The sequence below is a fragment of the Canis lupus genome, chromosome 5 (assembly GCF_048164855.1).
Source record: "Canis lupus baileyi chromosome 5, mCanLup2.hap1, whole genome shotgun sequence".
In the NCBI taxonomy this organism is placed as follows: Eukaryota; Metazoa; Chordata; class Mammalia; order Carnivora; family Canidae; genus Canis; species Canis lupus.
In genome coordinates, this window is record NC_132842.1 from 78,272,585 (window position 1) to 78,288,398 (window position 15,814).

The following is a 15,814-nucleotide window of genomic DNA, read 5'->3' on the forward strand; positions in this document are numbered from 1 at the left end:
CAGCACCTTCACTTTCTTATCCGATTCTCATGGAGTCCCACATGGGCCAGGCCCTGAACTCACTGGCTCTCCCACCCTACTCCCGCTCCCGGACAGGCGGCCCCTGGGAATGCCCAGTGCCCACCCCAACAGAGGCCCACCTACCAAAGATAGAGTTGCCCCGGGGGGTGTACCCGCCAAAGGTGAAGACGTGGGAGTGGTCCGCAGTGACGACGGTCAGCGTGTCTTCCAAGGAGGTCATGACGCCTGCCTTCCCAATTGCCCGGTCCATCTCCACTGCCTCGTGCAGCGCCTGCTTGGCCTTGCCCTCGTGATGCCCGTGGTCAATCCTGCCTCCTTGAGACACCAGGGTGAAGGCCTTGGGTAAGAGGGAGGCCTGCACCCCCAGGTCCTGCCACAACACTACCGCCGGATTAGCTGTTCTCTGACGGGGAACGGCCACGGGCCAAGTACCGTGCCAGGCATGTTATGCTGCCGCTCAACCTTCACAGCAGCTCGGGGAGAGCAAGTCGTGGACTAAGGGCCCACACACGGCGAGGGCAAAGCCAGGATTTAAAGGAGATCCGCCTGACTGAAAGCTTGAGCTCTGTCCGCCACCCCACACGGCTCTCCGTGCGGCTTCTTCACCTGCTTGAAGGCGTCCGAGACCTCAGACAGGTAGAGACGGGAACCAGCGTGCCTAAGTGCCTACTGGGTGGTGCCAGGCATAACAAGCTGGTGTCTTGTTCCCCCTTCACAACAATCCTGGGCAGAGATGGGCACGATCAGTCCCGTTTACCGATGGAGCAACTGAGGCCTCAGGTACCAGGGTGATGTGCCCAAGGTGGGGGGACTGGGATTTGAACTCAGGCATAAATGCTCATTCTCAGTGCCCAGGGCGTGCCCAGGCAGGCCTTCATAAAGGACTCTGAAGCCTGTGCCACCTCTCCTAGGTGAGGAGCTTTGAGCCTGGCGAAGGGCTGCGTGACCCAAGGTGACCCCTCCTGTCTCTAACAGGAGGTCGCTGCCGGAGTGGACACTCCCAGTTCTGAGGGTCCTGAGCCTGGGCGTCCTCCCTTTCCACTGGCCTGAGCCTCACCACTCTGGCCTGGCAGGCTGGCAGGGTGGGTCCTCCCTTTGTTGTGGTTCTGGGAGCAGTTACAAAGAGGACTGCTCCCGGGGGAGCCCGTGTGCTCACCACCACTGGTTCCTGGCCGGGTCCCTGGCGTCAGAGGCCCATTTGGGCCAGGCTGAGACCGCCATGCTGGAGTGGGAACCCCGGGGTTTGGCAAGAAAGTGGCCAAGCTGAGCTGGCGGCCGTTGGCCTCTGGAAGGCAGAGGGGCCTGAGTGTGTATTGTGTGTGTACAAATATATCTTTGTGTGTGTGTGTGTGTGTGTGTGTACAGGGAGAGTTCAGTGAGGCAACATCAGGAACCCTGGGAGACAATGGCTGTTAGAACTTTGAAAGATTCCGGAAACTTTATCACTTCCTCACACTTCCTATTGTTACTGACTTAGCTATTGTGTAATCATAATAATGGTAATAATAGAAACATGGAATATTTATTTTCTGCTGGGCCCTGTTCCAGGTACTTTATGTCTCTGAACGCAATGGATGTTAATAACCCTTCTAAGACTATTTTTTACTTCCTCTTACAGAAACGTACGGGTAGAGGTCACACAGCCAGGATAGGGCAGCACCAGCAAAGAACCCAAGCCTGACTCCAGGGCCCCCCACCAGCGCCGGGAAACCACGTGAACGTTGGCGTAGAGCACTGCCAACTCCCAAAGGGACTGGCTCTCCCAGTCTGGGGGATCCCAGGATATCCCAGGACCTGCTCCGGGCCTGCTCTCAGGTGTAGGACTCACGAATTGGACTTGGCCCCACAAGTAAACACACGTTTACTCTTCTCATTTCTTTCTTTATTGAGGTTTACTCTTAAACTGTTAAGTTGGAGATAATTTGTTACCCAGTAACGAGTACCTTATACAATCTCCTGGTAAGAGCAGATGCCCACCACCCAGCCGAGGGCTCCTGCAGATTGATAGGCATCTGCGGAGGAGGACTCTGGGCCTGTGTCCTCGAGCCCAGCCAGGCAGTGGCTCAGAAGCAGATGTCCACCAAGCCTGCTGACTTGTCCTTTGGGAGGAGTGAAGCTGAGAGGCCTCAGGGAGGGAACCCCAAAAGGAAGGCTCCCACCTCCACTCCTGGGAAGCCTTCCTGGATTAGTTGGCCTGACAGGCTATCTTCATGCCCACAGGAGGACAGCTCGTTGGGCTGGGAGCTTCAACACCATGCATGACCCATCTTCCCCAAAAGGAATTTCCCCTTCTCTTCAAAAGTGGACAGCTGCCTTTGAGAGTTGGAGCACCCAATCCCCTCACCCCAAGGCTAGATACCCAGAAGTTCCCAGGGAAGTGGCCCTGCAGCCAGGCCTGGGGCCCTACCTTCCACCAGCAAGAAGAAGCCTCTGGGGTTCTTGCTCAGAATCTTGATGGCTATTTCCACCATCTCGGAGAGTGACGGGTCAGTCACGTTGTTCCTGTTCAGCTCGTACTGCATGTCCCCCGGCTCAAAGAGACCTGAGGAAGATGCAAGGAGGACGTGGATGGTGAGCTTTCCCGTGACCCTGTCAGGGGGAACCCCCACCCACCCAAGGAGCCTGGGCTGTCTCAGGGAACACAGGTTCCCCACATACAACTTGGGGTTAGAGCGAGCAGGGAGGAAGCTGGCCACAGGGGGCCCCTAAGTGTGCCCAGAGCTTTGGGAGCACTGCCCCCTTTCCCACATGCCGTTCTAAGCGGTTTGGAAGCACATATGCACCAACCTTCAAGATGGTACCCAAGAGTCCCTGCCTTCTGGAATTCACATACTTGTGTGTCCCCTCCTACACTAAGACTATCTTGTGCATCCAACAGAATGTTGCAGAAATGACGCTATGTCACTTCCAGGCCAGGGCATACAGTATTACAGCTTTAGCCTTACATACTCTTCTGGGGGAAGCCAGCGCCACGTCCTAAGGACCAACTCTGTGGAGAGCTCCATGTGGCAAGGACCTGAGGCTTCCTGCCATGCAAACAAGCCATTGTAGAAGCCCACGTCCCAGTCAAGCCTTCGGATGACTGTAACCTCATGGGAGACCAAGCTAAGCTCCTTGAAATTCCTGCCGCCAAGAAACTGTGTGAAGTAATAAACGTTTACTCTTCTCATTTCTTTCTTTATTGAGGTTTACTCTTAAACTGTTAAGTTGGAGATAATTTGTTACCCAGTAACGAGTACCTTATACAATGCATTGGCTCATGTGTACTCATGACAGTGCCGGGGTAGGCCCTACCATCGCCGCATCTTACGGAATAGTTATTATTCCTACTTTACAGAAAAGAAAACTGAGGCACAGAGAGGAATCACTTGCCCAAGGTCGCACAGCTTACAGGTGATAGAGTGGGAAGATCCACGAGTGGGCCTGTTGTGCTACATGGGAACATGCACAGCTCTACACAGCCTGTGTGTGTGTGCGTGTGTGTGTGTGTGTGTGCATGTACACACGCGTGTTGTGTCTGGGGGATCCTCCTCCAAGGGGCCCAGCTTTGAGCCCATAACCCCTAATGACACACCCAGGACTAGGGGCTGTGCTCCTTGGGAAAGGTTTGCAGAGATTTTGCCACCACTCGCTGGGCACAGCAGCCAGGTGGGACAGGGGACCCAGGTGTTGGCAAGGTGGGGCTCAGGGCCTCATTTCACCAAGCCAGGGCCCCTCCCCTGCTCCCCACTCCCGGGGTGCCGACGCCCAGTCACACCAGCAGAGACAACCTGGTGGGCTTCTGCCTGGGTCACACAGCAGGGCTGGCTCCAGGCCACCTGCCCCAGCCAGGGGTCAGTTTTACAGGGGCCATGATGCTAATGGGCCCAGGAGCCCGCCGCAATCTCTTCCCCAACCTGAGCGTCTCTTTCCCTTTGTGTTCAGTGGAACCATTCACTCTGCACAGGCAGCAGATTTCAGGCCCAATTCTGTGAACCAGAACCCCCCTTCCTCACCTCTTCCAGGTCCTAGAGCCTGAGAGCCAAGGTCTCTAAGTACGGGGAAGGCTGGGGCCTGGACCCCCCAGGTCTGGACTCACAGCCCCAGCCCCAGGGCACCCAGTTGGGTGTCCTCCACTCCACCCACTCCACTTACCCAAGAGGTAGTCCACGGTGTAGGGGTCGAGGGCCAGGAGTTCCGTGCGGTTCCAGACGTAGTGAGAGTGCTAGGAAGAAGGGCCTCTGTCAGCCACGTGGGGGCTGGGTGGTTGGAGGGCTGACCCCAGAAGGGCATGTATTTGTTTCCTTTAGCCATTTACTAATCCCTCCCTGAGGATCTACTATCTCTGCCTTCAAGGCATGACAAATAGGCAATTCAAATGCAGAGGTATGAGAATTGAGAGACAGGGTGTGTGTTTGTTTGTTGTGAGCCCAGAGGCAAGATCGAGGAGGGCCTCCTAGTGAAGGTGAAGTCCTAATGCGGCCCTAGAGGACAGGAAGCCCTTGATCAGTCTAGGGTCAGGAAGGAGAGTTTTGAGCAACAGGGGAGGATCGTGGGGTCAAAAAAGCTGAAGATATGGGTCGCCAAGGGGCCTTGGGTATCCACCAGGTGTGGGTTGAGTCAAGGAGGAAGTGAAGCCTAAGCTCTGCCCCAGGGACCCCAACCAAGAGGGTGACAGAGGAAGTGCTGCTTCCCCAGGACAGAGGCCACGGGAAGAAGCCAGCGGACACATCTGGAGATGGCACCACTTAGCGCCTGGGGGTGGGGGTGGGGGCATGGCACTGCCGGGAATCAGCTGTGCAGCCTCAGGGCAGCCCCTATCTGGATTTGTGGTTTTGCAACCTCAGAGGCTGTTATGGGAAAAAGGGCGGGAAGGCCGAGGAGGTGGGGCTTCCCCTGCCCTGCCCTGCTCAGCAGGTCCCGCTGTGTTACCTCATCCGGTTCTCACGTTGGCCCTGGTGCTCACATTGGCCCTCTGAGGGAGGTACTGTTACTCTCATTTTGCAGACAAGGACACTGAGACACTCAGCGGGCAGGGGAGTCTGACTCCAGGATGCACTGTTAAGGTACGATCTGAGGCATGTACGGCCTGCCTGGGACCCTGTCCGGCCCAGTGGTGTGGGTCCAGTCTCTCCCTCTTGGAGTTGACACCGAGCTCCAGGGCTGAGCACTTGCCCAGGCCAGGAGGACTAAACCCTGGCTCCAGGTTCTACGGAGAGAAACTGAGGCTGGGAAGAGCAGTGTGTCTCTGGCCCTGCCGGGGCTGACTCAGAGCAATGGAAAGGGTTCACAGAAGCTCAGTCCCACCCTCACCCACCCTGTGGGGGCCATCCTCAGGCCCCTGCCCCCACCTTGCTTTTGGCCCGGCCTCATCCCACAAGGCCTCCCCAGGGGCCGGTCCTGGAACCCTCAGAAACCCAACCCCAGAGTGACATCAAAGCGGCTCCCAGGCTGCTCCCCACTGTCTTCACTCCTGACCACAGTCATTTCCAGACCCCATCTGCTCCAGGCCCAGCGGCCGCCAGAGCTTCTCCAGGGAGCCGGTGCTCAGGCCCTTCCAGCGCTCCAGCCTCCCAGCCCCAGCACGTGCCTCGCCGGGGGCCAAAGCCAGCTCACCATGGTTGGCTTCCACCTCCCACCATGGCTCACACGCTCCCCCCCCACCTCCACCCTTCCTCCTCCTCCCCAGGGCTCATCAGCTCCTTCCTTGTGGTCTGATCCCTCTGGGTTCCCGTAGGTCCTGGGCTGCCCGCCACCCGAGCACACAGTGATCCACAATCCCTTGACCATCTGATTCATCCTTTGGCATTCACGCCCAGCGAGCGGCCCTGCACACAGTAGGGGCTCAGGTGGCCTGAATGTCCATGCAGGCCCACCCTCCCCACTGTCTAGCTCTCCGGCGGGGGGAGCCCTCCTCTGAAGGGAGGAATTGACTGATCACCTACTGTGTGCCATTCATGTATCAGTTAGACCACTTGGGCCCATCAAGGTAAGAATTACAACCCCATTTACAGAGGAGGAAACAAACTGAGATTCAGAGAGGGGTCCTCCAACCCTTCCCACCACAAGCCGTCCCTGCAACCAAGCCAGCTGGTTACCTTGTGTCTCGGTTTGAAGTTCTTCCAGATGTCGATGAGGTTCAGGCCATCCAGCCTCGTGCCCCTGGACTTCTCGTCCATCTCATACTCCACATCTGTTCTATTCTTGGGGAACATGTACTTCCGGCCGCCCCCCATGATCACCTACAGGGGACAGGAGCCATCAGCACCCCAAGGGTTCCAGGCTTCAAGAGCTGGACTCCTGGAGGCGCTGGGGTCAGTGTGGATGCCTCTCCAGCTTGGAGAGTCTTGGGTTTGGTCCACACTGCCCACCCTGGGCTTCTGCTTTTCCACTTGGGGAGATGAAATCATGAGTATATGGGGACCATGGTTTGGGGCTTCTGGGTGAAATATTGGCGGTACTGACAATTCCTCGTACCTGGCTTTCCAGAAGCCTGACTCAGCTCCTACTCGTGTAAGAATAACACCATCTAGGGAGCACTCACTGCATGTCAGGCACTGAACTCTAGATACGTTATCTTAATCAACTTCGTTACCAAGGCCGCAAGGGAACCTGTGTCCCCATTTTCCAACTAAAGAAATGGGAGCAGCAATATGGTTTTTCTCCCCCTAAGGGCACACGGCAAGGGGCACAGTCAGGATTCGAACCCGAGGCTTCGCTGCCCCCAGCACGGGCGCCTGGCGCATCTGCAGAGCTCCCTCTCCCCAGTGGGAAGCAGCGGGCCACAGGCCAGAGGCCTCTGCCAGGGAGGTCTCGGGGCAGCCCAGCCGGGAGCCTGGGCAAACAGTGGCCAGCGCTCACGTCTGTGTAGTCCCCGCCAGGCTAATTTTACTCACCACGGCTGGCGTGCGTGGGCGGACGGACGCGGGACTGTTTGTTTTCCTTGGGAGCCCATGTTTGAAGTCCTGACTATTTTTAAAATGGGGCCAAGAGCATAACAGCCACCGCCTGCGGTGACCACCACACCGGTGTCCTCCTGTCACCGCAGGCGCCAGGCCAGGCCGCCGCCCCTGGACACCTTGGGCGAGCAGAGCGCTACGGCTGGCCTCAGGTCCTCCGTCCCCGGCCTGGCATCGCCCAGGTTCCCTTCTGTCCCTTCCGCTTGCTTCCCTCCTGAGAACCCAGGAGTCCAGGCGGGGAAGGTGCCCAGGGCCAGCCAGGGCCACAGGGACCCAGAAAGGGCACAGGCCTGACTTCCAACTTGGGTTTGACTCCGACTGTCACCTACGGACCAAGGGCCTAGCGCTTAACCCCTCTGAGCCTCAGTTTCCTTATCTGTAGGATGGAAGGAACGTCCACCCGCGGGATGGCTGCAGAAGGAAGTGCAGGAATAGGACGGGGTCCCGGCGCCCCGCGGCCCCAGTGCAAGGTGTTCTCAGCGGCAGAAGCGGCGGACACCAGGGCTTCCAGCGAGGCCACCGTGGGCCCCAGCCAGGAGCTCTGGGGGCGGGGTGGGCCGTGAGGGGAAGGAGAGGGGACCCCGGGTCACCGGCCCCCGGCTCCCCACCCCCGTTCCCACAGAACCTGACCCCTTGGCATTTTCAGAGTGGAAAATGAAGCCCCCAATCTTCTTGCCTGGAGCCTCATCATTTCCAGCTCCAGCAGGGACTTCACACGCTCATTAAACTCCCAAATAACAGACTTGCTGTTTGGCTTTGGGGTTTGGGTTTGTGTCTTTCTTTCTTTCTTTCCCTTTTTTTTTAGCAAAAGATATTTATTTTCAGGGCGGACACCAGGAGTTGTGTTTCATGTGCAGCCTGGGGGCTGGGGGGCTTTGGGGCGGTGGAGGTGCAGAAGTGGACGGGAGGGCAAAGTGGGATGGAAGGAGAGAGTGGGGGGCAGTCTTCACCCAGGCCCAGCCCAGGCCCATCCCCTCAGTCACACCCCAGCTCGTCCCCCAGGGGCCCGAGGACCCCCGTCCACCCTCACCCCACGGAGACATCTTCCCTAAGCTCCTGTCCCCCTCTCAGGCTGCTCCTGGCACATGTCCCCGAGTAGCAGCCCCGTAATTACACCCTGCACTTGTACAACAAATGTTCTCACATCCATGACCTCATCTCGGCCTCCAGCGGCCCTGGGAGGGGGGCAGGTGGGGCTTGCTATTCTTGTTGCACAGGTGGGGAAACTGAGGCTCAGGAAGAGGAAGCAGCTTGCGCCAGGTTGTGCAGCAGGTAGAGGCACAGTCAGGACAGAGGTTTGCCTCGGATGCATGCTCGCTTGGAGGGGTCACCGCAACTGTGTGTCTAATCCACTGCTTGGAAAGGGAAGTTATGGGTGGGTAGGGGGGCCTTGAAAATGGGGTGGGGAGGGTGGTGCATGGGGGACAGAGGGTGGGTCTGGGAGCCAGTGCGTTTGGCTGCAGGTGGTAGAAACAGGTGAGACCTGGGGCTTTCTCTGAGCCTCACTGAAACCCCACTTTAGTTTCAGGGAGCTAAGGTCCCTGTGCCCCCTCGCCAGACCCCAGCAGCGGGTAACAAGAGCCTAAGAAAAGGAAGAAGCCAGAGGTCCTCAGTTAAGAAGACAGTAGGGGCCCCTCTGAGTACCACGGGAACGGTGTCTGGGCTTCGGGCGTGCACCTGCACACTCGAGCCTGCCTGCTAGGACAGGGATATGTGGCTTGTGCATAATGCTACCGTTTTCTGAGAGCTCACTAGGTGTCAGGCCTCCCTAAACTCTCAGGATTATTTGATTTGGATCTCGCAATGGGCTTGTGAAGGAGGCACATTTCGGGCTGTAAAAGGGAAGCTATAGAGGTTAACTGACCCAAGGTCACACAGCTAGCCAATGGCAGGGCAAGGGTTTGAGGCCAGGAAGTTTTAAAAATGAGAGCTTGTGCTAACCACTGGCCACACCACCTCTTCTCTGGGCTTAACTGGTCGAGCGCACGGGACATGGGCCTGTCTGTGCATGTGGGAATGTGCAGGGCAGGTCCTCCCCTTGGAAGGCCACTGTGTCACCCCTACCTTCCCATGTTGGTGGGGGCGGGGGGCAGAGGGGTGCTGTTGGTGCAGCGCCAGATTCCAATTTACGGAATAATCCTTGGGCGCCTGATTCTTGGGGTGTGGTGGCAGCTACATCAGGGCTTATCCCTCAGCCCCACCGCGGAGAAAGCCTCCAGTGCTTCCCTGCCCCAACCGCAAATCCCCTAATGGGCTGGGAGCCTCCCAGGTGTGTGGGGAGCCAGGCCGAGCTGCTTTTCCTTCTCCTGAGCCAGCAGAGGCCTGAGGCCCACCAGAGGCCCCGCCTCACAAGCCTGCCCCTCCCTGATCGCCCGCACCCCCACACTCGCCTCGATGTCCTTGACGTTGTGCATGAGCTGGTAGGCAATGTCCTTGCAGCCCTGGCTTAGGGCCTCCGGGGGCATCTCGTTGTCCGAGTACCAGTCCCGGTCAGCGGAGTGGGCGTAGGCGGCACTGGGGGTGGCGTGGTTCACCCTCGTGGTGGTCACAATGCCCACAGATTTCCCTGGGGTGTGGGAGAGGACGGTTGGCTTCGTCTGGGGATGGGGGGCTGTCCAAGCTGTCTTCTCCTTGCCTCTCCTGACTAAAGACTGGCCTCCCATTGCTTCCACGGACTGCCTGGACCTTGGGCTCCCCGGCAGTACCTGGGGGGGGGGGGGGTGATGCTGGCTTCCAACTGCCCGGCAGCACAGCTCACTTTGCCTCTGTGGCTTCCCCTCCATCATCTGCCCGCAGGGTCCCCTCCTCAGGGCCCTCTGATGGTGTGGCTCTCTCACCTTGTCAGTCAACCTCATACCCTGACCCCAAAGTGGACCAGGGCCTCCCACTTGCAGGGAGGAAGGGAGAAGTAGATGCTGAAGTGCTATGGGGCCTGCACCAGGCTACGTTCTCTACCTTCCTCACGCCATACCTAGGAGGGGGCCATGTCTTCATGTCCATTTTATTGTCAGATAAATAGACTCAGGGAAATGAGCCGGGACCAGAACCCACATCTGAGTAACCCCTAAGCCACTAGCCTTCCCTGCTGTGGAAAGGATTCCAGGAATATCTCCCAGACTCCCAGACATCAGAGCTGGAGAGCATCCTTCTCTGCCCTCTCCCCATTATCCAGTGGGGCAGACTGAGGCCCAGACAGGTCATGGAGCCGGGCCCCACTCCCTGCCACTTCCCCACTCACCAGCGTCCTTGGCCCAGCGCAGGATGGAGGTGACCTCGTTTCCCTGAGTCGTGTTGCAATGGGTGCGCTGGGTCGCGGCGCTCACGCCCACCGTGCCCTCGTTGGCCTTCACTCCACACAAGTAGGCGGTGGCAGTGCCTGCGCTGTCAGGGACCTGAGCGTTGGTGTTGTATGTCTGCAGGTGGGAAAGGAGGGTCAGGGATTGGCCAGGCCTCACGGTGGCCTTCACCCCAGCCCCCCTCACACCATGAGGACTGGGGCATGATGGAGACAGAGAGGCCTCCTGTGGCCTTGGCCAAGCCCTGCTACCTACCGAGGTCCCCCCAGAGCCACAATATCACCTAGCTGCCTGCTTCCTGTACCCTGGCAGCCAGGGCAGCGGGAAGGGGTGAATGCAACCCTACGGCATGCGGAGGGCTGGGGTCCAGATCACTGGGACCTCTCTCTGGGTCTGGGGTTGTAAGATCCAGTAAGGGAGCGGGGTAGGCAGGTGAGTCTTGGAGAAGGAAGGAGGAGGTGGTTCTTGAAAAAGTGATGTGGGGAAGCTATGGAAAGGGAGTAACTGGGTGAGGGAAGCAGGATCTAGGATGGGGAAAATGGGGAAGAGGCTCCCTTCTCTTCCCCATTCAGACCTCTAGTTGAGACCCTGAAACTATTTGCCTGTCTTCCTTCACACCAGACTGAGAGCCACAGAAAAAAATCCCAGTCCCTGCCATTCCCCCAGAAGTGAGCCCTGGGCCTGACCCAGAGTGTCCAGAGGATCTTTATTATATAACGCCTCCACAGTCGCCACCGCCACCACCAGGGACCCCAATAACAAGAGCTGCAGTCACTAGGGACCCCTGGGTGGCTCAGTGCTTGAGTGTCTGTCTGCCTCTGGCTCAGGGCTCAATCCCAGGGTCCTGGGATCAAGTCCTGCATCAGGCTCCCTGGGATGAGCCTGCTTCTCCTTCTGCCTGTGTCTCTGCCTCTCTCTCTGTCTCATGAATAAATAAATAAAATCTAAAAAAAAAAAAAGAGCTGTAGTCACTAATCTAATCCACTTGGAGGTGCCTGGGAGGGGATGACGGCAGCAGGACTGGCACAGAAGCATATACACCGCGTGATTCCGTGCATAGCAATGACAAAAGCCGAACAGCTTCTCTGTGGTGTTGGAAGTCGGTGGGGGTCAGGGGGACAAGGGGCTGGAGGGGAGCTGGGGGCCTTTTCTGGCTGCTGTCACGTTTAGCTTCTTAGCCTGGACGCTGGCTATACAGAAACATGCCGTTTGCAAAAATTCAAGGTGGGCTTGGGCACATGCATATTATACCTCAATTGATTTTTTTTTATGATAGTCACAGAGAGAGAGAGAGAGAGAGAGAGAGAGAGGCAGAGACACAGGCAGAGGGAGAGGCAGGCTCCATGCACCGGGAGCCCGATGTGGGATTCGATCCCGGGTCTCCAGGATCGCGCCCTGGGCAAAGGCAGGCGCCAAACTGCTGCGCCACCCAGGGAACCCTCAATTGATTTTTAAATCCATGACTAAAACCCTCAAAAGCAAGTCTTGAGTCCTCATTTCACAGTGGGGCCCACAGAGACCCCAGGAGGGCTGACCGCCTTGCCTGCAGGCTCGGCTCCCCGACCCTTCCTCGCTGCAGCCGAGAGGTGGGAGGCTTGGGCGTGTGGGGCCGGGCTCACCTTGGAGAGGGCCACGTAAGGGAACTTGTCCATCTCCAGCCTGGTCTCCTCCCCGGGGTTGTGGTGGAGCTGACCCTTGAGGATGCGAGTGGCCGTCACCGTGGAGACACCCATCCCTGCAGCAGGGGATGGAGGGGGAGGCTCAGTCCCCTGGGCTCCCTGCCTCTCCACCCCGGGCACCTACAGTTTTCCAGTTTGGTGCCAAGGCTGGCTGGGTGGTGGGCACCAGAGCGCAGCTCAGTAAATGTGACCCTGTGGCATCTTTTCCCTTCCTTCCCCAGACCCTCAGGGACTGCCTGGGAGAGCAAACCTCTTGGGTCCGAAGCCAGGCCCCCCATCCCAGGGCCCCAGCCTCATCCACATAGCCTGGCTCCCTGGGCCTCCACCTAGATGCCCCCACCTGGCCACATCCTTGGGGACCCCAGGTCTCACCATCTCCCAGGAACATGATGACATTCTTTGCCACGTTGGTGTTGAGATTCTGAAGCCTGAGGGCGTATTTCAGGGTCTGTTGAGCTTGGTCTCTCCAATACTTGGGGTCTTTCTCTTTCTCTGTATAGACAGAGAGGCAGTTATCTGGCAGGGGTGGGAGGCAGCTCCCCATCCCCACACATCACAGATACCCCAACTTCTCATGCCTGAGGGCAGGGCAGGGCTGCCTGGACTTGGGGGAGGGAGCGGGGCTGTCTCAGCCAGCCATCGTTGGTCTGTAGACAGACATAGGCCAGTCCAACCCTCTGAACAAGCCTGTGGACCCTGGGCCTTCTTCTCCCCATGTCTCAGACTTGAAGAAACCAAGGCTCAGAGACACGAACCAACGTGCCCAAGGCCACACAGTTCTGGCGCCACCCTCCAGAACCCACGCTGTTTCCTTCCACCCAGTAGAGAGAGACATTCTGCTAAGGCAGCAAATGAATTGTGCAAGCACAATTAAGAGGGTAATGTTTAATCTGTTCAAGAGAACAAACTACTTTCACCTGAAGGAGTCCCCAGAGGTATCCAGCCATCAATTATAAACTCTGCTTGGCTTATTCATTAAAGTCAACAGAAACCTGAGTTAGCAACAGCATTGATAGCAGTACTGGAAAACAAGACAGCCTTTTGTTTAACGAATCAGATTTAAAGTAGCCACGCACAATCTCACTCCTGTTAGGATGAATTAGCAAAGAGGATGTTCTGTGTCCCCAGTCTTGAGAAAAACTGGGAACCAGAATGCTCTTCTCTGTCCCTCACACCCCCGCCGCCCTCCATGTGCCGAACAGTCAATCCTCCAAAGGAAAGAACACAGCTGTAGTGCCCGACAGACCTCATTACAACCACAGCTGTGCCAAGTACCCCCCAGGGGGCGGGTCACAGCTCCCTGAACCTCCATTTCCTTCCCTGTCAAATGCAGTCCTTTGTAGATGCCTCTTGGGGTCACTCTGAGGGCCAGATTCAATAAATGACACACCTGACTACGGGAGGTCACCATCCCCCAGGCCCAGGAATTCCTTGCCGGAGCTGGGATCCCTTGTGCCCAGGTGACTGTCGGCCCCTCGCCCCCGACAGCCCCCAGCCACCACTCTTCTGAAGGTGTCTGCTGACTTAAACTGCAGACCTCTCGGGCAGAGACCCAGCTGGAGTCTGGGGAGCTAAGGCCCTCCCATCCAGCTGTGTACCTTTAGGCAAACCCCTTCCATCTGAGTCTCTGCCTCCAGGAAAATGGGAGTGCATGGCTACCTACAGGCAGTTTTAGGATTGAGATCAAGTCTCAACAAATACCAGAGCCAGTGGTTTTGATCAGGGGGTCCCACTGCCTCAGGGCTGGTTTCTATCTCCTTCCTGCCTTCCTGCACACACACCACAGTGGCAAGGCGTTGGTCAAGGAGCTACTCTGGCCATTTGGGTGCCATCTGGGTGGTGAAGATGGCACCATCATTCTTCTCGTCCTGATTTACCTACCACCAGGCCCTTCTTCCCCCTCCCCCAGCATTTTGGCAGCCACCTCCAACCCCCCATCCAACCAGGTGCTGCACTGACCCCAGCCTGCACTGGTCCTTCTTCTGGATTTCAGCTCTGATCCCAGTTCACCAGGTTCCCTACTCTGGATGCTCCCGGAGACTGGAAAAGACTGGCGAGAGCCCTTGTCTTTTTCCACCAGTGCCCCCCCAGCCTCCCCTCCACCCCGGCCCCCCGCCCAGGGCCTGACCCTGAGAAGGGTTTAGCGGATGTGAAGCTGACTTCATTGTCAGGGGACTGGCTTAAGCAATCATGGCTTTGGACAGCCGAGTCTCAGAGGCCATTGTTTTTAGAGAACATTAAATGACACGCACAAATGCTCAGAATATAATGCTCTGTGAAGAGTACTTGCCCGTATGTACGTACTGTATAATTCCATTTACGTGAAGTTCAAAACAGGCAAAACTCATGTCTGGTTGCAGGAGTGAGCCTGTGTTGCTTCCTTTGGCCTGGGGGGCAGGGTTGGTTGGGGAGTGCATAGGAAAGCCCTAGTGTCCCATGCCTGGAGATGGGTGGTGACTACCTTGGCATAAAATATGCAAAAACTCACGAAGCTACACATTTTGATTTGGTGCACTTTACTCTAAGTTATACCTAATCTTTTTTTTTTTAGATTTTATTTATTTATTCATGAGAGACAGAGGGTGGGGGCAGAGACACAGGCAGAGGGAGAAGCAGGCTCCATGCAGGGAGCCTGATGTGGGACTCGATCCCGGGACTCCAGGATCACACCCTGGGCCAAAGGCAGGCACCAAACTGCTGAGCCACCCAGGGATTCCCCTCTAATTTTTAAAAAAGAAGAGAGAATGTAACACCACTACACACCCATCAGAATGGTTAAAAAGGAACAAATACAAAAGACTGAAGCGCTGAATATTTGAAGATTTTTCATGTTGTTGCTTGTTCGTCTTTTCACTTTTCATCCATCTGTTTAACTTTCACTTAGTAGGCTGTGAGTGTTGAGAAGGTAGGGCCGTGGTCCCACAGAGCGACTGCAGGTCCCCAAGGGGGCACACCAAAAGGCATCATAGGATCACAGGGGGGCGATGGCCTGAGACTCCAGAGGCCCAGGTTCTATCTCCCCAGCCCTGACTTGCAGTGTCACCTGAGGTGGGCCAGTCCTTTCCCTGCATCCTAATTTCCCCATCTGTTGGCAATATTCTTCCTAAGAACACCCCACTCCCTGCCCAACACTGACTATACTGTGTGATTCCTACAACACAGTCCTAAGGAGGACGACTTAATATCTCCACCAGACAGGTGGATCAACTAAGACTCTGGGAGATCAATCAGGGACTTCTGACCACATAATGGATTGAGCCAAGAAGGGCTCCCCTCTCCCACTGGGGCTGGCACTGAGCAGCCCTTGGGGTGTCAGACCAGATACAGGTCTAGGCTGATACGTGCATGTGTTGTTAATTGGAGCTATAGAAGGGATGAGGCAAGAAAGCCAATCTTGAGAAATGTGAACACAATTCCAAATCTGAGCCAGGTTGGAGTGGGGGTCTGAATTTACAGCTTAAGAACCCTAAACTGAAGAATTAACATAAAAACTTGTCTAGAATTAAAGAATCAACACAACACTGCACCATAGAAACACTTCCATGTGAATCTCCAATAAGAAACAAAAAACAGGATGCTTGGGTGGCTCAGTTGATTGAGCACCTGCCTTTGGCTCAGCTAGTGAGCCCAGGACCCTGGGATCCTTCATCTGGACCCCTGCTCTGCAGGGAGCCTGCCTACCTCTGCTTATCCATCTCTGCCTCCTTCTCTCTCTCTTTCTGTTACTCATGAAGAAATAAATAAAATCTTTAAAAAAAGGCAAAAAAGAAACACAAAACTCCGGTTGAATTCACTGACAAAAATTACAAGCCGCAGGAAAACGTTATCACCACGAAGGAAAGTTAAGTAGACAAAACCAACAGGAGACTTAGCATCCCAA

General features: G+C 56.4%; 1 protein-coding gene and 1 long non-coding RNA gene across 3 annotated transcripts in view; one reads left to right on the forward strand and one right to left on the reverse strand.

Annotated features, from left to right (window-relative positions):
- Window positions 1–15,814, reverse strand: part of ALPL (alkaline phosphatase, biomineralization associated) — a 53,744-nt gene that overhangs the window by 2,049 nt on the left and 35,881 nt on the right. For both annotated transcript variants that reach the window (XM_072827950.1, XM_072827951.1), the window contains exons 3-10: window positions 12,307–12,426; window positions 11,875–11,990; window positions 10,198–10,372; window positions 9,350–9,525; window positions 6,099–6,242; window positions 4,156–4,225; window positions 2,429–2,563; window positions 145–336 (exon numbers count right to left, since the gene is read on the reverse strand). In XM_072827950.1, the coding sequence (XP_072684051.1) occupies window positions 145–336; window positions 2,429–2,563; window positions 4,156–4,225; window positions 6,099–6,242; window positions 9,350–9,525; window positions 10,198–10,372; window positions 11,875–11,990; window positions 12,307–12,426 (1,128 nt within the window). The remainder of the gene's footprint in view (window positions 1–144; window positions 337–2,428; window positions 2,564–4,155; window positions 4,226–6,098; window positions 6,243–9,349; window positions 9,526–10,197; window positions 10,373–11,874; window positions 11,991–12,306; window positions 12,427–15,814) is intronic.
- On the forward strand, window positions 4,883–7,701 carry LOC140634262 (uncharacterized). Its single transcript, XR_012031783.1, has 2 exons — window positions 4,883–5,066; window positions 7,342–7,701. It is a non-coding gene; the product is annotated as an uncharacterized lncRNA (long non-coding RNA).